This window comes from Rhineura floridana, chromosome 22 (genome assembly GCF_030035675.1).
Source record: "Rhineura floridana isolate rRhiFlo1 chromosome 22, rRhiFlo1.hap2, whole genome shotgun sequence".
In the NCBI taxonomy this organism is placed as follows: Eukaryota; Metazoa; Chordata; class Lepidosauria; order Squamata; family Rhineuridae; genus Rhineura; species Rhineura floridana.
In genome coordinates this window covers 12,849,603-12,870,583 of record NC_084501.1, presented here as the reverse complement: position 1 = coordinate 12,870,583, position 20,981 = coordinate 12,849,603, and the positions used below count along the sequence as shown (strand labels likewise).

At 49.6% G+C, this 20,981-nt stretch overlaps 1 protein-coding gene across 3 annotated transcripts; it reads right to left on the bottom strand.

Annotated features, from left to right (window-relative positions):
* Positions 1–1,629: 1,629 nt before the first annotated feature.
* MINDY1 (MINDY lysine 48 deubiquitinase 1) lies at positions 1,630–19,881 on the bottom strand. 3 transcript variants are annotated; one of them, XM_061606835.1, is made up of 11 exons: positions 19,796–19,881; positions 18,618–18,771; positions 14,331–16,203; positions 14,126–14,183; positions 12,645–12,709; positions 10,055–10,213; positions 9,620–9,722; positions 8,894–9,036; positions 7,816–8,007; positions 6,777–6,908; positions 1,630–4,935 (listed from the first exon to the last, which is right to left on the bottom strand). In XM_061606835.1, the coding sequence occupies exons 3-11, from the start codon at positions 14,916–14,918 to the stop codon at positions 4,855–4,857; spliced, it is 1,521 nt and encodes a 506-aa protein (XP_061462819.1). In that variant the 5' UTR covers positions 14,919–16,203; positions 18,618–18,771; positions 19,796–19,881; the 3' UTR covers positions 1,630–4,854. The 3 variants fall into 3 exon arrangements, with proteins under 3 accessions (XP_061462819.1, XP_061462818.1, XP_061462820.1); XM_061606834.1 differs by lacking the exon at positions 19,796–19,881 and adding an exon at positions 19,519–19,576; XM_061606836.1 differs by lacking the exon at positions 18,618–18,771 and having other exon boundaries at positions 19,796–19,818.
* Positions 19,882–20,981: the final 1,100 nt, after the last annotated feature.

Sequence of the window (20,981 nt, the reverse complement as noted above, 5' to 3'; positions counted from 1 at the left end):
TGGTGCGGTAGTGAAGGGCACAGATTCTCCATCCCTGCAGTAAAGGATAACATATTTACCTTTTTCCAAGACCCACTACTTCCATTTTCCAGGAATACTAGAATCAAAATCAGTAGTAATACAGAAAAATTAAATCTCCCAGGTAGCCTCTGTCTTGTAGGCCTAGCTTTCCCCCACTCATGCTACTAGCCACACCCTTTTAGATATGAAGTATTACAGAATAAGGAAAAGTACCTCTGGGCATATGCTGAGTGTTTCCCCTCTCACTGCTGAACGGCTGTACCCTGCCGGCACACGCTTGGAAGCAGAGCTTCATTCTGAGGCAGAGGCAAGCAGCTCCCACGCAGACCTGATCCCCCTTTACTTCTCCGTTTTACATATTAAGTTGGGCTGCATTCTGTAGTCGATCGCTCAGTTAGATCCACTGATTAAAAACTGACCGGCTGGCTAATGAGTTGCCCCAATTAAATCAAGCATTAATAACAACATTTTTTTAAAAAAAAAACTCAGAAAAACTGTGAGGGCAGGCACCATCTCGGAAGAGGCACTCCCACTTTCCCGTCACACATAATAGAATATCCCTTCCGCTACCGTCTTCGAAGAAACATTCTGCCTCGTTTCACACACATGGGGAAAGTCTCTCCTAGTGTTATCTAAATAGTATCCCCTCCTTTCTATCACACAGAATACATCTTCCACTACCATCGTAAAAGAGGCATTCCCTCCTTCTTTTCTATCGCATGAGATGGAATGCTTCTTCCGCTATGAAGCATCCGCTAATGCAGGCGCGGGGAACCTTTGGCCCTCCATTATCCCTGGCTATTGGCCATGGTTTCTAGGGAGCTGAAGTTCAGCAACCCTTGGAGGGCCAGAAGTTCCTCAAGCGTGCACTTATTATTATTAATTAGATTCCGAAGGTCTCCAAGCACCTGACAACACTGTTAAAACCAAAAATAAATACATCATACCATAAAAACAAAGCAATAAAACAATAAACACCCCTATAACAGCCATAGGAAGCTTGGGCTTCATCATCTCAATCAAAGTCCGGGAAAAAGTCTTTGCCTGGTGGCGAAAAGATGTCAATGAAGGTGCCAGGCGGACCTCACTGGGAAGTGCATTTCACAGATTAGGAGCCACAACTGAAAAGGCCCTCTCCCTTGCCACCTAATGCTTCTGCTTAGCACCCCTCTCCATTGCTTCATACACACGGGGAATGCCTCTTTCAATACCATCTCAGAAGAGGCATTCCTTCTTTTGCATCACACGATGGAAGGTCATTACAGACTTAAAGAGGCTTATTGTCATGCACACAAGGGGAACACCTCTTCTAGTGCCATCTTAAGAGTATTCCCTCTTTTCGATCACACAGAATGGAATACCTCGTCCACTACCATCTTAGAAGAGGCATTTCCCCCTTTCTTTCACACACAGGAGAGGAATGCTTAAGAGTGTTATCTCCTTTCCAATCCACAAGATGCTATCATTTTAGGAGAAGCATTCCTCCTTGCTTCAAACCCACAGGGAATGCCTCTTCTACTATCTTTTCTATCACACGTGACTGAAGGCCTCTTCCAAGGTGGTACCCCACATACTTGGCATTCCCTGAAAAGAAAGAAAAAGCACCCCTTTCCTTTATTCAATTTATTCAAATGTAAACTTTTTTCCAGATTTTAATTGATCAACCAACTAAAAGCACAGATGATTAATCGAGTAGTTTTCATATTTGGGTGGCACCCCAAAGATGGAGCATCGCCCTTCCAACCCACCCCACCCGCCAATTTCTTGGGCAGTATTCTGAGAACACAGGTCCAAACTGATTTTAAAGGAATTTGTAAGCTGAAGTTCCTGCCCCGCTCGTGTCGCTCTTAAGCCTCACTGACCACTGCTGCCAACATATAGCCAATGAATATAACCCACTTTCCTGCCGACTGGTCCTATCAGAGCTAAAACAGGAGAAATATCCATTGTCATGCTTAACATCCCTTGCACGTCATTCAGAACAAGTGTGTGGAACCTCAGGCAGTGGGATGGGGAGATGCAGCCCTCCAAGCCTCTGATCCTCAAAACTAGCCTCAGACCACAGCCTCTCTCTGGCCCCGAGTGTTTTCGCCTGGCTGGAATGTGCCCTTGAGTCCTGAGCATGCCTCTTGCTTCTCCAGACGGTTAGAGAGGGGTACGTGTGTGTGTGTGTGTGTGTGTGGGTAGAAGACAGCCTGCTGTACAAAGTGGGTGGAGCAGACATTCGTTACTCCACCCACTGGCACATAGCCCTTGGAAGGCTGCTGACTAGGGGAACGTGGCCCTCAGATTGAAAAAAGGTTCCCCAGCCGTACATTAGAGAGGCTTGTCTTAAAAGCGAAAACGCTTCCCTTTTGGAGATGAGTCGGGACTGTCCCCCTGTGCCAGCTCTCCATGCTGCCACTGCTAGAAACGAATGCCTCTGCCCGTGCGCAGTTTGTGAATCGCTGGCTGTGTACCCACCATACATTTAAAGCACATGACCCCCCCCCCAAAGAATCGTGGGAACCTTAAGTTTGTTAAGGGTGCTGGGAATTAGCTCTGTGAGGGCTAGACTACAGTTCCCAGGATTCTCAGGGGGAAGCCATGTGGTTTAGATGTATGGGGTGTACATAGCCTTTCCCTCTCCTCCCCGCCATCCCTCAAGTTCTTAGGGGTACAGCTCCACAGTACTGTGGCTGAATTAGCTTAGGCGAAATCAAATCCCCCATTTTGCCATATGCTGCCCGATGAGTAGCCCAGAATTTTTAAAGTGTCTCCTTTCCTCAGCTCCTTCCCTTTCCAACCATGCCACTCCCTTTGGATGCCCGACAGAGACCCAAAGATTCTGGATTATGCCCCCCACCCACCCGGGGCTGCAGAGAAGACAGAAATCCACCTCCACAGAGAGCCTGCGCATACCCTATGCACTTAAAGAACAGTTCCGCCCCCTCCCAAAGAACCCTGGGAGCTGTAGTTTGTTAAGGGTGCTGGGATTTGTAGCTCCTGCGAAGGGTGAGCTCCCAGGATTCTTTGGGGGAAGCCATGTGCTTTAAAGGTGCTTGCAAAGTACGGTGCGTGTGCTGCTTGGGCCAGACTCTTTATTTTTCTCTAAGCCAGCGTTATGGTAACCTACCAGCAACGACTCTCCAGGGTGTCAGGCAGAGAGGGGTCTTTTCAGTCACCTGCTACGTCGGGCAGGGAACCTTCAGCCCTCCAGATGTGGCTGAACTGCAACTCCCATTGCCCCCCGCGAGGATGGCCAAGGTCTAGGGATGACGGGAGTTGTAGTCCAGAAATATCTGGAAAGCCAACGGTTCCTCACTCCTGTGCCGTGCGGTAGTCTCCTTTTTTTCCCCCAACTGGAGATGCTGGGGATTGAACCTGGGAACTTTGGCATGGAAAGAGGCTGCTCTAAGAGGCCTCCGTGAGCCTCTTCCAAAAGCGCAGAGAAAAGAAGTGCAGCCTTGTGCCGAGAAAAACAAACTGGGGGTCCCATCTACCTCAGTATTGTCTACACTGACTGGCAGAGGCCCTCCAAGGTTTCAAGCGGGGGGGGGGCATTCCCGGCCTTACCTAGAGCCACCATCGGGGATGGAATCTGAGCTACAGCCCTTCTGCTAACAATAAAGTAAGGCTCCAGTCCTCATGGTTCTGCATAAAGGGCTGGTGTCAATAGGAATGCAAGAAATTGTCTTATACTGAGTCAGGCCCATTGGACCATCTCGCTCAGTACTGTCTACACTGACTGGCAGCGGCTCTCCAGGATTTCAGGCAGGGAGTCTCGGGAGATGCTGTTGGGGATTGAACCTTGGCCTGCCTTCTCTTTCCAAAAGGGAAATCTGGTCCAGCCCACATACTGCTGAAACACCTCCACCCACCTCCCGGAAGAGGCCAGAAGTCGGCTGCCTTTCTTTTCAAGGCTGCACAGCCGTTGCGGACACCCCTAGGATTCTGCAAGTGGTGCTGCACCGGGACAGGGAAACATCTGTGGTCCTCCAGAGGTCGTTGGACTCCCAGCAGCCAGCAGGACCAATGGTCAGGGATGTGACGGGAGTTGTGGTCCAACAACCTCTAGAGGGCCACAAATGTCACCCTCCCGGTCTAGAAGATCATTTAGATCAGAGCTTCCCAAACTCCCATCCCCAACGGACACCTTGAAAATTGCTGAGGGTCTTGGCAGACCACTTACTGATCCCCCCCCACTGCCATTTGTAGACATTGTCAGGCTCTGTGGCTAGATGCAGTTTTTAATTGTCTCTTGGCAGCTTCTGTTCTCTCTTACACACTGCGTTTTATTGCGTTCCCATTCGCAACCCACAGAATTCAAATCCTAATGCGATATAAGTCGAGAAATAAAAGGCAGCAACACAGACACAACGAAAAAAAATCAACAGGAATGTACAATGTGGACTTGCCACACATGTCCTGAAGGACGCTCGTGGGCCCCAGTTTAGGAACCCCTGGTCTAGATTGCCTCTGTGGTTGGGGTGGACCTGGGCAGCGGACACCCTCCTCCTGTTTTGATGTCTTGTCATTTATCCTTGTCTTCTGTGTAAGTCCCTCCCACCAAATAATAATGACGGGGGGGCTGTGCTGATGGAGGGGTGATGGCAATGGAGGAAAACAATCAAAGACTCAGGAGAAGTTTGTTGCGTTCCCCCCCCCCAAAAAAAGGTTAGCTTACTCCCCACTTTTTAATTTTGGTTTCAGCCCCAGAACGGGGTGATTTTTAAAAAGAGCAGTCTTTTTTTCTTAAATGCATACAGAATGGGAGATGCGTGCGTGACCTTCTCCGCGGCAGACTCCGTGGGTTGTGAAATGGGCACTCGGGGTCACCCCCTCGGCTTGGCACTACAGGACAACGCAATCCGAATCCTGCTTTTGACGCTGCCTGCGTTCTCCAGCAGAGCGGGGCGGTGGAGGCGTTCTCCCCTAAAAGGAGGCGAAGGAGAAGAAAAGCATGTTTGGGGTTTGTTCCCCACCCCCGTTTTTTTTTACAGAAATGAACGAGGATTGCTGGCGCGATTTTCTCCCTCTCCCCGTAACGTCAGAACTCGAAGGGGACACCCCGCAAAGCTGAACCTTGGAAAGTTGGGGGTAGACGAAAGGACAGACTTTTTCTCGCTCCTGCAAGAGGCGCTGATAGCCACCAACCCAGAAGGCTTCAAAAGAGGGCTATTTATTTATTGTTATATTTTTATCGCACCCTTCCTCCTAAAGGGAGTCCAGGGCAGCAAACAATAAACTATGGGGGGGGGGAGAAACCACTTTTAAAAAAAGTCTTAAAAACAAAACATTACGGTTAGACAAATTCATGGAGGATGAGGCTATCGATGGCAACTAGCCACGGTGGCTAACGTTCTTCCTCCGCTGTCGGAGGCAGGATGCTTCTGAATACCAGTTCCTGGGACTCACAAGTGGGAAGAGTCGCTGTCATGCTCAGGTCATGCTTGCAGAGGAGGCATCTGGATGGCCACCGTCAGAGCAGGATGCTGGCCAAAGTGGGCCCCTTTTGGCCTGACCCAGATGCACAGCTCTATTAGATTCTTAAGGAACCTCCAGGTCCAAAGGCAGTCTATCTCAATTCCTAGGTTCTTAGGGGTGTTAGGCCGCTATGAGAACAGAGTGTTGGACTAGATGGGCCCCCTCTGGCCTGATACAGCTCCAGGGCTCTTTTTATGTTCTTATAAGCGCTGCAAAACTCAGTCTTGTGTAAACTTAAAATGGGCTCAGTGGTGGTTGTTTTTAACTGATACGGGCGTTTCTTCAAAGCGTGGGCAGAATATACGAATATTTAGAACTGAAGAGGTCGCTTAATACTGCGTTGACCAAAGCCTCCATATATTCTACATTTTATTTATTTGTTTTAGGTATTTTCAGTACCGGTGGTCAGGGCCAAAGGCCCTCTCGAAGTAGTCCCCAAATCAAAAACGTTAAACCAACAAAAAAATTAAACTGTTAAAAGCAGTCGCCGTCTAACAGAAAATCATTCTGTTTGACTGGAGATGACGAGACGTTAAGAAATGGGTTCTGTTTGCAATATGAAGGAACTCTTCTAGCATATTGCCATCACGGCTGCACACACACTTTACATGTAAAAGCTCATGCTCTAAAAGATACGGCACGAAAGGAAAACAGGAAGGGAGGAGGAGGAAAGAGGAAACCCAGGCACCTCTTCTTTGTTAGATAGTTGTTCTTATAATGACCAGCTGGAATGGGGACTGTCAAACAAATATGTAAGGCAGGGATGGGGAACATGTGTAACCCTCCAGATGTTGCCAGACTCCAATTCCCATCATCCCTTGTTCTGCATTTGTAAGAATCATTCTTTTAATGTGGCAGCACCGACTCTTTGGAACTCCATGCCTATTGACATCAGGCAGTCACCATCGCTGTATTCTTTTTTGGCACCTGCTTAAAACTTTTTTGTTTAGGCAAGCCTATCCGGACACATAGATGCTAATGTGGTTAAATCCGTTTAGCAGTTGCTTTAAATACGTTTTCGGTAACTTGTTCTTAACTGTTCTGTTGACCATTTTAACGTTTCGGGTTTTTGTAAACCGCTTAGAAGTCTTTACATTCAAGCGGTATATATATTTGGTCCAGTAAGTCAATCAACAAATCCCTGTGGCTGGGCTGGCTATGCAGTGGAGAGTCCAGCAAGGCCTCAAAGGGGACATGGGTTCCCCGTGCCCAGTTTAGGGCTTCAAAGGTAACCCCTCGCACTCTGGAACCATGTGACAAAGTGGGGGGGGGGAGACCAGCGACACTACCTGTGCGGGAGGGGTCACGGCAGATGGCAGCTGCTGTTGATATTCTTCTTGCTGCAGTTGTTGGGCAAGCTCCAGGTCGCTCAGAGTGGGCCCGCCTTGCTGCTGTTGCAGAGACAAGGCAATCATGTAGTCCTGCAGGGGAAGAAAGGAGGTATATTGGGGGGGGGGGAGGTGGTCAGAACTGGCACTGCAGTGGAGAGCTGGAGAGATTCTTCCATTTATTTTTTCCTTGAATTTACTGCCCTTGTATCCCGCCTTCTTCTTCCCTTATTCATTTTAGCATTTGGCCAGCAATCGTGCAATGTTCTTTCGTTTGCTTTGAGCAGATACACGCAATATCGTTCTCTTCATATTTTAGAGTGCAAGTGATTTCAACGGTGCTCGCATATATACACTTTTGCAGATTGCCCTTGACAGACGGTTACGTCAACACCCAAATACAATAAAACATTTCCCGTGCCTGACTCTCTGCTGGTTTGGCACCTTGAGGGTCCCCGTCTCTCTGGCTGGAGCATCTCTGGCCGCCTCCCTCCTGGCTTCTTTGCTGCCCTGGCTAAATACTGCCCCTTGCCGAAAGGGCTGTACCTCAATGGAAGAGCACTTGCTTTGCGTGCAGAAGGTCCCAGGTGAGGAAAATCACCCCCTGCCTGAAACTCTGGAGAGGCACTGCCAGTCATCTTAGAGGCACTCCTGAGCAAGATGGACCCCGAGGGTCTGACTCAGTGCAAGGCAACTTCCTATTTAAACCCTATGGCAATCCGCCCTTTCTTCAGAACCACGAGGGCTAGGATCTTACTATGATTTTTAAGGGACGCTAATAGCTCAGCAGCAGAGCCCCTGCCTTGTGTGCAGAAGGTCCCAGGGTCAACTCCCAATGGTGTCTCCGGGTAAGGGCTGGGAGAGACCCCCTGCATGACCCCCGGGCGAGAGCCACTGCCGGTCAGTGTGGGTAATCCCAAACTGGATGGACCCCAAGGGTCTGACTCGATGCAAGGCGGCTTCTTGCGTTCCCAAGAAGCAAGCCGGCCCCTGCTCTCACCTGGTCCACCTGCCTCTGGTTAAGGTGCTGCTCCTCTGGGGATCCGCTGGCCGCCTCCTTGCCCAGGGCGTGGCTGAGGTGGAACTCCGCATCACAGAAGCAGCTGTCCCCATCCACGTTGTGCAGGCTCTCCCAGGCGACTTGCTCCTCGTGAAGGAAGCCCTGGTCGGTCACCAGGAGGTACAGGTGGCTCTGAAGAGGGAGGAAGGGAGGGGTGGGTCAGGGGCAGCAGAGGAAAGAAACGGGTGCTCTGGTTAATTTGGAAGGGGAGGGGTCAAGCAGCATTTGATTTGGGAAGGACAGCATCTCAGGGGTTAGAGCACCTGCTTTCCGTGCAGACGGTCCCAGGTTCAGTCCCCAAGCACATTTTCAGATAGGGCTGGGGAGAGACTCCCTGCCTGAAAACCCAGAAGAGCTACTGCCAGTCAGTGCAGACACTGCAGAGCTAGATGGACCCAGGGTCTGACATCGTATGAGGTGTTGGGAGTAAAGCACCGACACATGTTGCAAGTGACCTGAACTGGGGTGGGGTGGGGGGCAGAGCGATAGACAGGCAACCAATTCTTCGCTGTGCTGTTCCTCCTCTAAAGTGTTTGTTGTTTTGGCGGGCTTTGCTTCTCTCCTCCCGCCCTAGTCTTCCTGTCTTAGTTCTGTTAGTTAGTAATGGCTCCCTGAGTGGAAGTGGTTTTGTTTTAATGTATTTAATGTCTGCTTTTATGATGTTTTAAAGTGTTTTTGGTTCTTTTGTTTGCCGCCCTGGGCTCCAGCTGGGAGGAAGGGCGGGATATAAATCAAATAATAAATAAATTATTTCTAGTCGTAACAGACCAGTTATTTCTGCACTCCGCTGCAATATACAGCCAGACAGCCACACCAAAACCTCTAACATAAGGCCACTTCCTGTGTTTCTAAATGGTCAATTTGTTTTGCTGTAAGCCAGGGTAGGGAGACCTGGGTCATCAGGTGAGGCACCTGGCACCTTGGTTGTGAAAGCAAAACAAACATGGTGTAAAGGGAGTTTGTCGCAGAGGGCAGCCTGTTGAAACGGACAGTGAGATCCAGGTCTGGGGTTTCCAACCTTGTGCTTGATCATGGTGCTGAAGTGGTTGTTCCTGAAGAAGACGCTCAGCTCCCCTTCTTTGACCGTGGATGTGAGCTCGCACAAGCCGTGGTAGGTAAGCTGAGAAGCTGTGGACTCCAGAAACTGCTCCGCTAACAGGCCTGGCGCGGGGACGGGAAGGAGAAACGGAGAACAGGTTAAGCACAGGCAAAATAGGATTACAACGATGCTGAATTTGATTTATTAGCCACAGAAACTGTACAGTGGATTGTGTAAAGGTGACACCCGACACCTCCCAACTTTTCATCTGGCGGCAAGGCAGCTAAATGCCTGCAACTATCAGAGAAAGCAGCCTTCACGAAGGACCGGAACATTGCAAAACTGGCCATTAATACAGTCAAAAAAGAATAAAAATTATGTACCTCAAACAATGCAATAATTTTAAAAAATACAACAGACGTTTAAAATGCGAGCCCAAGACAGTTACAAGGCCTTTTTTTTCCTGAAGCAGGAAGGTGTTTCACAGCTATAAAAACCCTGACAGGCGGGGCTTGGCGACTATCCCTGGAAAATGAGTTTCTGTAAGTGTGGAGCCACCATCGAGGAGGCCCTGTCACTAGTCCCTGCCAATTGGATTTTATTTAATGGTGGGGCCCAATGCTGATAAGATGACAACCCCACCACAAGAGGTAGCAAGCTCTGGATTTGGATTGTTTGAACAAGCCCAAACAGACAAATGTTTACCTTCCGTCACCAAATTAGGATCGCTGGAGTGTTTGCAGGTGATAATCTTCTCCACCAGCTGGTTATAACTCAGCTTCCCGATGGCCTGAGCCACCTCCGGTATCTGGGGCAGGGAGGAACAAGTTCTGAAACGGAGTCTGGGACTCAATAGGAGCGAGGGACATAAACGGAGAGGTGAGTTCAAATCCCCGTTCGGCCGCCAAGCTCACTGGGTGACCTTGGGCTAATTCTCCCCCACCGTCTCAGCCTACCCTACCTCACAGGGTTGTTGTGAGGATGGAGGGGGATTGTGTACAACACCCACAAGAATTCGGCTCGCTAACTCCCAAAAGCCTCTGTGGCACCCAAATTCTGATGGCTTGCAAGCTCAGCTTCTACAAGGGGAGGGGGGCAACTGCAAGGGCATGCGGAAAAAGATATAACAGAACCTCTCACCTGTGGGTCCACTAGCCATCCATGATAAAGAGGCATGTTGAGGAGGTCAAAGACGATGCATTCAGGGGTGTACTCGAAATCAGAGACTCCCGTAAACTTCACGTTCACATCCAGCCCCGTGGAGAGTTTGGGAAGAACCATCATGGCGTCGTTAACATTCTATTCGTAGCGGGGCGAGAGAGAGAAGAAGGGCATGCTGGGAATATTTATAAGAGAAACGGAACAATGCCTAGGGGGGCAGTCTGCATTTTTTGGGGGGGGGAGATTTTCACATAGGAGGCTGCTTTATACCAAGTCAGACCATTGGTCCACCTAACTCTGTCTACACTGACTGGCACTTGCTTCCCAGGATTTCCCGCCGGGAGTCTCTCCCAGCCCTTCCCGGAGATTGAACCAGGGACCTTCTGTGGACCCCTTTAGGGCAGGGATGGGGGAATCTCAGGCCTGTGAGCCAAATGCGGACCTCCAGGCCTCTCTGTCTGGCCCTCGGGATGCTCCTGAGGCCACGCGCCCTCTCTGGCTGTGCTTTGCACCCTTCCTGGAGTGCTTTTGCCTGGCTGCAACATGTCCACGAACTGTGACCGTGGCTCTTGCAGGTCTGGACGGTGGGTTAGGAGGGGTGCGTGCTGGAACCTCTGACTTTTCTGTGGCTGCGAGGGAGCCTAATGTACAAAGGGAGAAGACTTACCTGCTGCCATGCCCACTTTTGTCTCTGGTCCCACCCACCACCGCCGTGCAGCCCCCAGAAAGTTGCCTTATGAGGACGTGTGGTCCTCAGGGTTCCCACGCCTGACCTAATCCCAGTACCCTGTTTCTCCCAGTGACCACCCCTCCCACTGCCCGCTCCACTCAGCATCTGGTTCTCAGGGGCATACACAGCAGTTCCATCCCAAACTATCAGCACAAATAAGAACATAAAGATTACGCCAACAGCATATGCCCCCGAGAAACCCACGAAGAGGGCATGAAAGTCACAGTGCCCTCTGCTCTGTCCTCCGCTGCAGGCAGGACTCGGTGGTAGACTGCTTCCAGATGTGGGAGCGCCATTAAGCCACCTCCAGATTGCTGACAGTAAAGCACCAACACTTGTTACAAGTAACCTGAACCAGTAGGGGGCGCCTGCCTATCCTTCCCTCTTCTGATTCATTCTCTAAAATAACTTGCTAGTTTCCTCGGTCTTGCTCCGTTCTCCTCTCCTCTCCTCTCCTCTCCTCTCCCAGTCTTAACAGACTAGTTATTCCTGCACTCAGCTGCGATATACATCAAACTCCAATACAGGCGGGCCCCGCTTATACGGCAGGTTCCGTTCCGGACTGCCGCCGTAAAGCGGAAATTGCCGTAAAGCGGAATCCATTGAGAATAATGGGCGCTTCGTGCGAAAATGCCGCAAAAGCGCAAAACTGGCTTTAAAGTGGGGAATTGAAAGCTGCCGCATTAGCGGAACGCCGGAAAGCGAAGCGCCGGTAAGCGGGGCCCTACTGTACTGATGTTGCTGGACTCCAGCTCCCATCGTCATTCCATACACATCAGCCGTGCTGGCTGCCGGGAGTCCAATAATGTCTGAAGGGCTGCTGAGTGTTTCCCAGCCTTGCTTTAGTCTTCTGTAAATGCATCCAATATATGATCCCTGATTGGTTGGGATCACTCATGGAAGGAGAAGACAACCGGTATTCAGTGCTATGCTGTCTCTGATCCTGGCGATAGCATCCAGTTACTACTTTTGCTCCAAATTAACTGATTAAATACTCCTGTATGAAGCTAACCATTGCTGGTAGATGTTGATCAAAGAATACAAGAAAGCCCTTGTTGGATCAGGCTGACAGGAATGCCTTGTCCAGTTTCTTATTTTCAGCAGTAACCTCTGGGAAACCCACCAGCACAATATGCGGGCAGCAAGTATACTGTTTTGCATATTTTTGGAAGCAAGAGGTAGACTGCCTCTTTCCACGGAGGTTCTACTCCTCACTACCGGGTCTCATGAGAACAGTAGAAGAGCCCTGCTGCATCAGAGCAAAGGCACGTCTAGCCTAGTAATCTGATCCCAACAGGAGGGGTAACCCTCACTCTCTGAAGGGAGAACTAAATGCATGTTTTGTTTTTGATGCTGCTAACTGATGGCTTTGCCATTCTGTGATTTTTTATGAGGGCTTTTTTTTCACATTTATAACAACAAAGTCCCTGATTTCTTGTCACAGATAAATGACCCCTGTGAATGATTCCTTAGAAATTTGGTAATTTTGTTGTCTTTAGACAATAATTTCAGTCACCACTTAACGTGAGCTCCATCCAGCAGGCATCTCCACAGGATGTTTTTCCATCTGAGTGCAATCTGTATATAATCCATTTAGTTTGTTTTTAAAACATCACGTGATGTATTGTCTTTGTCTTTATAACCTTGAAACAGCAATCGGCCGAAACATGTCAGGCTGTTTTGAAAATAAAACTCTCGTTTTTTCCCCCCCAGCATCTTGAGGTAACAATCTTTTTTGGGGGTTGGGTAAAATAAGCAGTGGCCAGCTGGATGGCTCTGGGAAGCCAGCAAGGAGGGTGCAGAGGTAACATCCATAAACAGAGAGGCAGGTGAACTCACCTGTTGGAAGTTGAGCTGGAGCACTTCCGACTGTTTTTGGGGCTTGATGGACAAGATGCAATCTCCTGAGAGAGAGAGAGAGAGAGAGAGAGAGGGAGGGAGGGAGGGAGGGAGGGAGGGAGGGAGGGAGAGAGAGAGAGAGAGAGAGAGAGAGAGGAAGAGAGGGGGAGGGAGAGGGAGGGAGAGAGGGAGGGAGGGGGAGGGAGAGGGAGGGAGGGGGAGGGAGAGGGAGGGAGAGAGGGAGAGGGAGGGAAAGAGAGAGGGAGGGAGAGGGAGGGAAAGAGAGAGGGAGGGAGGGAGGGAGGGAGGGGGGGGGGAGAGAGAGGGAGGGAGGGAGGGAGGGGGGGAGAGAGAGGGAGGGAGGGAGGGAGGGGGGAGAGAGAGGGAGGGAGAGGGAGGGGGGGAGAGAGAGGGAGGGGGAGAGAGAGGGAGGGAGAGAGAGGGAGGGAGAGGCGTTTTTCATTAAGAACATCAGAACAGCCCGGCTGCTGTATCAGGCCTAAGGCCCATTTAATCCAGCATCCTACTCTCACAGTGGTCAACCAGATGCATCTTCTGGGAAGCCTGAGGACAACAGCAGCGCTCTTCCCACCTGCGATTCCCAGCAACTGGTGTTTGGAGGCAGACTGTGGAAACAGAGCATAGCCATTGTGGCTAGTAGCCGTTGATATCCTCCACGAATCTGTCTAATCCTCTTTTAAAGCCACCCAGGTTTGTGGCTGTCGCTGCCTCTTGTGGGAGCAAATCCCATTCACTTCAAGTATTTGTTTATTTAGGAGGAAGAAACATTATTCCATTAGTTTGAGGTGGCAAACAGGATCCTGCCCCCTCCTCCAGGTTATCCTCACAGCAACCTTGTGAGGTAGGTTAGGAAGAGAGGTGGCAGCTGGTCCTAAGGTCACCCGGTGAAAGCTTTGTGGGGATTCGAACCCAGGTCTTAATCCCTTAACCACTATGAGGAAGGCCCTTTTTGAGAGCCGCCGACAGTCAGTGCAGAGAGTCCTGAGTCCCATGGACTAAATCGGGAGTGGGAGCTTCAGGGGCCAAATGTGGCCCTCCAAGCCTCTTCCTCCGGCTCTTGGGTCTCTCCCCACGCCACAGCCCTCATGGGCCCTGCTTTGCACTCTCCTAGAGAGTTTCTGCCTGGCCAGAAAGCGTCCTTGGACTCTGATAATGCCTCTTGCTCGCCAGAACGGAGGGCAGAGAGGGGTGTTTGCGAGTGTGCGTAGACTCTACCGTGCAAAGGGGGAAATTCCCACTCGTTGCTCCGCCCACTTTTGCCTCTGGCCCTGCCCACCACTGGCATGTGGCCCCTGGAAAGTTGCCGAGAAAGGAACGCGGCCCTCGTGCTGAAAAAGTTTCTGGGCTAAGACTTCTGACTTCGTATAAAGGCCTATGGGCAGAGGGATTTGGAGGCCATCGTTCAGTGCCAGGGACCCCAACGGAAATGCGAAAAGGATGGATGCGATTCCGCCACTTACCGAGATGAGCCATCAGTTCGTCAGAGGTGATCACTTCTTTCTGGGGAGGCAGCTTCACCTGGGAGTTGGGGGAGAGACAGATAGTAAGAGAAGCCATTCATTAAGCCATTCCTTCATTCTTTGTATTCCCCCCGCCCTCCAACAGCTGGCATTCAGAGGTAGACTGCCTCTGATCCTGGAGGTTCCACTTAGCGGCACCACTTGCCTTCCACTGCAAGAACAGGATATTCATGATGGCCAGGAGTGGGCAGGGCCCGTTCTCACTCTGTGTAATGATGGGCGTCCTCTCCCCTTTCCAGCTGATCCACTTCACACAGTAGAAATCAGGCGGCTCGGGTTGGCTGGCGGGAGAAGGGTGGGGCTCAGGGGCCGGCTCTGCGATTTGCTCTGCAGTGGCGGCGCTGCTGCTGGCAGAGCCAGATGCAGCAGCTGGGCTGGAGACAGGGGTGTTTGGCAGAGAGGTAGCACCCTCTGGTCGGTCTTCCTCGGCTGGCAACTCTTCCCTCTCCTTGGAGTCTGGCTCTTTGGTCTCTGTGGACTCTGGGAGTTTGGCTTCCTGTCCTTCGCCTTCCTTCACCGCACTTTCCTCTCCATGCCCAGGGGGGGTTTCCTCGCAGGCTGATACCCTTGTTACCTCCCGGTCCTGCCCGTTCAGTGCAGGGACATCCCCTGTTATTTCCTTCCCAACATCAGTGCCTTCCGTTCCTGTCTCCTTGGGGGGCTTGACTTTTTTAGGCTTGTACGATTCATGCTCCCCCTGCCCTTTCGTTTCTGTTGACTCTCTGGGATCCATCCGGGGCAGCCCCTTCTGCAGCGTTCCTTAGAATCCCCTGATCATTCACAGTGGACGAGTCTCTGGGCTGGCTCTCGGCTCTTGACGAGGCCCAAACGAAACACCTCCTTTTGATTTCTGCTGAAGTTTGAATTTGTCACTCGTGTCCGATTCCGCCTCTTAAGAGGAAAACAGATCCCAGCGTTTGTCAGGAGAAATGAACAGCTCTCTTTCTCTCCGGCTGACAGCTCAATAAGCGATCCTCACACTTAACGTCTCCGGTCACCTCAATAATATGCAATGATCGTTATATACAATTCCTCTAGCACTACCACCCTTGTCTTCTTCTAAATGGTAGGAATTATTTTTTTTTAAATCCTATTTAATTTATCCTCTGTTTCCCAATTGGATTCCTTCTGAGGTCTCCTCTCCTGTTTTTAAAAGCTACCCTAAGTACATCATAGTAACAGATTTTTTTAAAAAAAAAACTCAGGGTCTGCTATTTCAGGGGCTGTTAGGCACTGCTGAAAAAATTTGATGTGAAAATTAAAATAAGAATTGAAAAAAATAAGTTTCTCAGCCTGATTTCCCCCCCTCCTGTTTGCTAGTTCTTGGCGAGTGTCACGTAGCAATCAATTCTGTCACCTCTTCCTTTTGCTTGGCTTAAAGAAAATTAATTATTCAACACCCTGGAAATCTAGCCACCTACTGCCTATCACTCTCTGGGCGTCTAGATATACGTTGGATAATTATAGTTCAAAATCACCTTTTGGGGGGGAAGAGATGCCCCCCTTCTTTGTAGAAAAAGCAACAGAAAAAATGGGAAAAACCTTTTAAAAAAACCACACCCCTATATTTGAAATTAAAAGAAGCAGATTTTCATAAAATGATTAAAAAACAGCTTAAAAATGCAAAGATTTTGCTCTATGTTTTTTTTTTAACGTTATATTTTTTTAAAAAAAAGAACCAAAGAGATGTACACAAGGAAAAACCAGCATGGGTTAGGTGGGGGTGTTTTTGCTCCGTGAAAGGTAGGATGGAACCTGCCTCCTTGAGCTTAAATCACCCCTCCTTCTTCTGCTCTTGAGGTACAGGGGAAAAAAGAAAAAAAACGCCAGAGGCAATCCTTATCTTATTTTCATCTCATCTGAGTTTTTTCTTCCGCTCTCATGCGTTCCAGCATATTGCCTTCCTCTCCCCCAACACCCCCAGCCTCTGAAGTGGGTCCGGCGGGGTGTCTCTGCAGAGCGGCGGTCCAGCTGGGGGTGGGAGTGAGGGAATCTTAAATCGGCAGGGCGGCAGACTCCTGGCAAAAAGGATCAGGGAAAAACAGATAGCAAGTAGACACACCCGTGTTTTTCCACGTGCCTTGCTGGACACGCCTAGCCTCACTTCACAGAAGAAATTTTTAAAACGCCCTAATTCCTCCCACCCACCTCCCTCACTCTTTTTTGTCAGCCAAGAAAAAAGGACCACATGCAAACTCTAGACAATCCTCCGAGGGCCACATCCCAGTGGCAGGAGGGGCCAGAGGCAAAAGAGCAATGCAATGCAGCCTCTCCCGACATGAACCCACCCGCACACTACGCTCAACTTCTAATGCCCTCCTCCGGGTGCCTACTCTGAGGGAAGCTTGGAGGATGGCAACAAGGGAGAGGGCCTTCTCAGTGGTGGCTCCCAAATTATGGAATGATCTCTCTGACGAGGTGCACCTGGTGCCAACACGGTTATCTTTTCGGCGCCAGGTCAAGACATATCAGCATGTGTTTTTAAATTGTTTTTTTTTTAATTGTGTTTCTAAATTCTTTTTTGTGCTTTAAAATTTGTATATTTCTTTTTATTGTTTTTAATTGTTGTAAACTCCCCAGAGAGCTTCGGCTACGGGGCGGTATATAAATGTAATAAATAAATTAACAAATAAATGCAGGTAAATTTGCCCTTTGTACAGAAAGGGCTTCTCCAGCAGCGCACCTTTAAGCTATGGAACTTGCTCCGAGAGGGAGGCAGCAACGGTCACTGACCTGGGTGGCTTCTAAAAGAGGATTAGACACGTTCATAGAGGAAAGCAGCGCGAAAAACTAATTTTTAGTTTTGTCTGTATCCCACCTCTCTGCATTAGTCCTACAGCTTTCTACATGGAGAAAAAGGCTATCCACGGCTACTAGCCACGATGGCTATGTTCCACCTCCCCTGTCAGAGGCAGTATGCCTGGATATCAGTTGCTGGGAACTGCAGGAGGGGAGAGAGGTGCTGTTGCGCTCAGGCCCCGCTTGCGGGCTTCCCATGGGGGCATCTGGCTGGCCACTGTGAGAACAGGAGGCTGAACTAGATGGGCCCCCTTGGGCCTGATCCGGCAGTCGGGCTCTTCTGACGTTCTTAAGCTAGCTTCTACACACACCTTTCTCTATCCTCCAGGGAGGCAAGGGAGAGTCATTATCAGAGTTCAAGGACACATCGGAACTTAGGAACCTGCCTTAGTCTGAGTGACAGCCTTGCCCCGTTTCACTCAGGATTGTCTATGCTGCTTAACAACGGCTCTGCGCGGCTGTGGGCAGATGGACATTCCCAGTCTTGCCTGGAGATGTCGGGGCTTGAACTAGCTACCAGGCCGAGTTCAAGGTTCTAGTCTTGGTGTACAAAGCCCTATACAGCTTGCGACCAGGATACCTGAAAACCATCCCTTATATACCCAGTAGATCACTGCGCTCTGCAGGTGAGAGACCCCTGCAGATACCATTTTATCAGGAGGTCCATTCCACACAACATAGGAAACGGACCTTTTGTGTAGTGGCACCTACCCTGTGGAATTTCCTCCCCTTAAATATAAGACAGGCGCCATCTCTGTTATCTTTTCGGCACCTATTGAAGACCTTCCTCTTCCAACAAGCCTTTTAAGTAGAGACCTTCTCGCAATGTGCATCTGTGCTGGAATTGCTTTTTCATATGCTTTTAAAGCTGTTTTTTAAAAAATGCTTTTAAAGATGTTTTGTTTTAATATGTTTTTAAAGATGTTTGTTGTACAGGCATACCCCGCTTAACGTCCCTTCACTTAACATCGCCTCGCTATAACATACATGCTCCATACTCCACCATACCCCACTTTAACGTACACACTTCACAATAACAGACATTTAATGGCATGACGCCCAACTCTACAATATCATATATATACTTTTAAAAAAAATGCAACATTTAAAACACTTTGAAACTAATGGCGACCACAAAACGAGGGTGGGTGCTCGAAAAATATGCATCTCTAGGGTCAAAGACCAGGGGAAAGAGAGCCGGGAGCAGTCCCTGTAAGTTGACTGTGCTGACAAACTTGCCGGTCTGGTCTGGACACACCCGGCTTGCAAAGGACGTTGTATGGGGGGGGGGCATGCCTGGCATTAGAACCGGATTGCCTCCTGTTGTTATTTGACATGCCCAGCTGAGAGCAGTCAGGTCTAAGATGAAGGCAGAGGAGGAGTCTTGAAAGACAAGGGGAGGGGTGGGGTGGGGGGGTGCAGAGAAGCAGGGGGAAAAACTCAGGGGGGACTGTTTTAGGGAGAGCTTTGCAAGGAGAAAGTACGGCTGACAAAGCCAGCGACGGGGCTGTGGTCAGGGGCCCTTGCTCCTTTTCCTGGATCCTAATGTAAACGTCAGTGGTGTGAATCCAGATGCTCCGGATGTGCGAGAGGCCAGCAACAGAGGGGCTCGCACCAGGAGATGCTCGCTCACCTTTCCCACGCTGGATTTCATCCCGAGGGCTCCCTCGGCAGCCCTCCTCCTCCTTTCGTTCGGGACGGGCTTGGGAGTTGTTGCTCTTTTCCTTCCCAGTCTGGCCTCGCCTTCCTTTCCTTTTCCTCCTCTCTGAGCGAATCGAGAAAGGGGCCTGGCGGAGAAAGGAAAGGCACTTTCCATCGGCCTGTTTGTTCTCTGCCTCCTTGCCCTTCCCACAGGGACATCTATTGGGGTGGAGGTTTTACAACACTGTAGGGATGCTGTGCGCTGAGTCCAGGAAAGGGGTGTGTGTGTGGAAGTTAGAGAGAGAGAGGAGGAGAGAAAAAGTGGGGGGCAAGATCCCAGCAGAAGCAGTCAGCCTGTTGGGTCAGATTCAGGCAGGGTGCTGTTTTCCAAAGCAGCTGATAGTGATTTTTTTTAAAAAAAAAATAAAAGGTCTGATAGCACTTATTTTCTGAATTGAAATGTTACTTTCCTCTTGCACCTGGGTGGGTTGGAGGGGGAGGTTTACTTTTGGGTGTGAATTCAGCTCCAGAGCAGTGACTCATTCAGAGAAGCAACAGGGAAACTCCCCTGAGGGTCCTCAGTCCTGTTGGGACACTTCTGCAACTGGAGCAATCGAACCACACTTGAGGAGGTACAGGCCATGAGGTGAATTCTGATCGGGAGGGAGCCAGCCCCCCCGAAGCAGTGATTCATTTGGAGAGGCAACAGGGAAACTCCTCCGAGGCCCCACAGTCCATGATGACCCATTCCTCAGGAGAGGCAGATTGGAAAAAAGGAAGCTCATTTCAGTGACACAGAGAAGCAACAGGCACCCTCCCTGATGACTGATACATCCATGTAAGAATGAACAATCTCATCTTGCCCCATACAGGGATATGTCACAATTACCCACTTCCAGAATAGACTGCTTGGACAAAGTTCATGCAGATACAACAGACAGACTCCCCCTTGGCATAGGTGATTAGGATCTCCCCTGATGAATTTCTTTCTTTCCCACAATGCAGCAAAGCTCCACCCCTGAATAGGCTCGTGTCAAATAATCTTTTTAAAAGGGGGTTTCCAAATTTTGTCTCATCTGAAACACACATACACATTTTAGGAAAAGCATTTTTTAAAAAGTGACTAGATGTTTACATTTCACATCTAGCACCTAGTATTTAACTCCGTACCTAGCATTAGAACATATTCTCCACTCTGTCAGCAAGCTGAAGTTACGGTTTGTGGGAATTTGAAAGACCTTCTGTTCTAGAATCCAAAAGGGCAGCAATAAAGGACTGCGTTTGTTGTCTTAAAGGGGTAGAGCCAGAAGGAGGGGGAAACCCAAACTTAGGCGCATTTACTCAGAAGTAAGTGCCACTGTCTTCAACGAGGCTTCCTTCGGGGGTACATGTCCCCAACCACTTACAGGTAAACCCCACCGAGTTCAGTGGGACCTAATCTTGGGCCAATTCTATTGAGAATTTCCAGGGCAACCCTACGAGTGCCTACTCAGAAGGAGCCCCATTGTGCTCAGTGGGGCTCACTTGAGCTCAAGGTGGTGTGCACGGTTCTTTCCTCCCTCCCATTTCATCCTCACAACAACCCTGTGAGGTAGGTTACGATGACAGGCAAAGTGACTGGCCCATGGTCCACAACAGGCCCAAGGAATGAGGATTTGAACCCAGCTCCTACTCCAACATCTCAGGGAGCTGACAGCCCAATCCTATTGATGTTTACTCAGAAGTAAATCAAGTGGGGGGGGGAGGCCCTCAGGGCAACCCTATGCACTGTTGAGTAAACTGTGTGCAAGGATCGCATCCTTGCAATGCACGCCTCCTCAGAAGTAAGGGTGTGTATGGATTTTATTTATTTATTTATTGCATTTACATACCGCCTCATACCCGAAGCTCTCTGGGCGGTTTACAACAATAAAAAACATTAAAAACAAGTATACAAATTTAAAACCATGCTAAAACCCATAAAAACTGATAGGCAAGTTAAAAACGTACTATTCACATGTGGGTCACACTGCAACAGGACCCAGTCCATTTTATCCAACCAAGCCTTACTCAAGAGTAGACCCATTGAGAGCAATGGCTACCCATCGACTTACGTCTACTCTGAGCAGGACTTCATTGGCTCAGTATAACCCATTGAGCTTAAATAGTCCAGACCTCAATTCATGTTTACTTCAGAAGTAAGCCCCATTGAGACTTACACTCCCACCAATAGGAGACGTACTCTAGAGTAGACCTACTGGAATGCATAGACTTGGCTGAGCGGTCCACTAATTTCAACGGGTTGTGTTCATAACCCCATAGAGTTTGCTATCCCGCATGGGGATTCGAACTCGTGACTTTCTCCGCCATCCCGGCC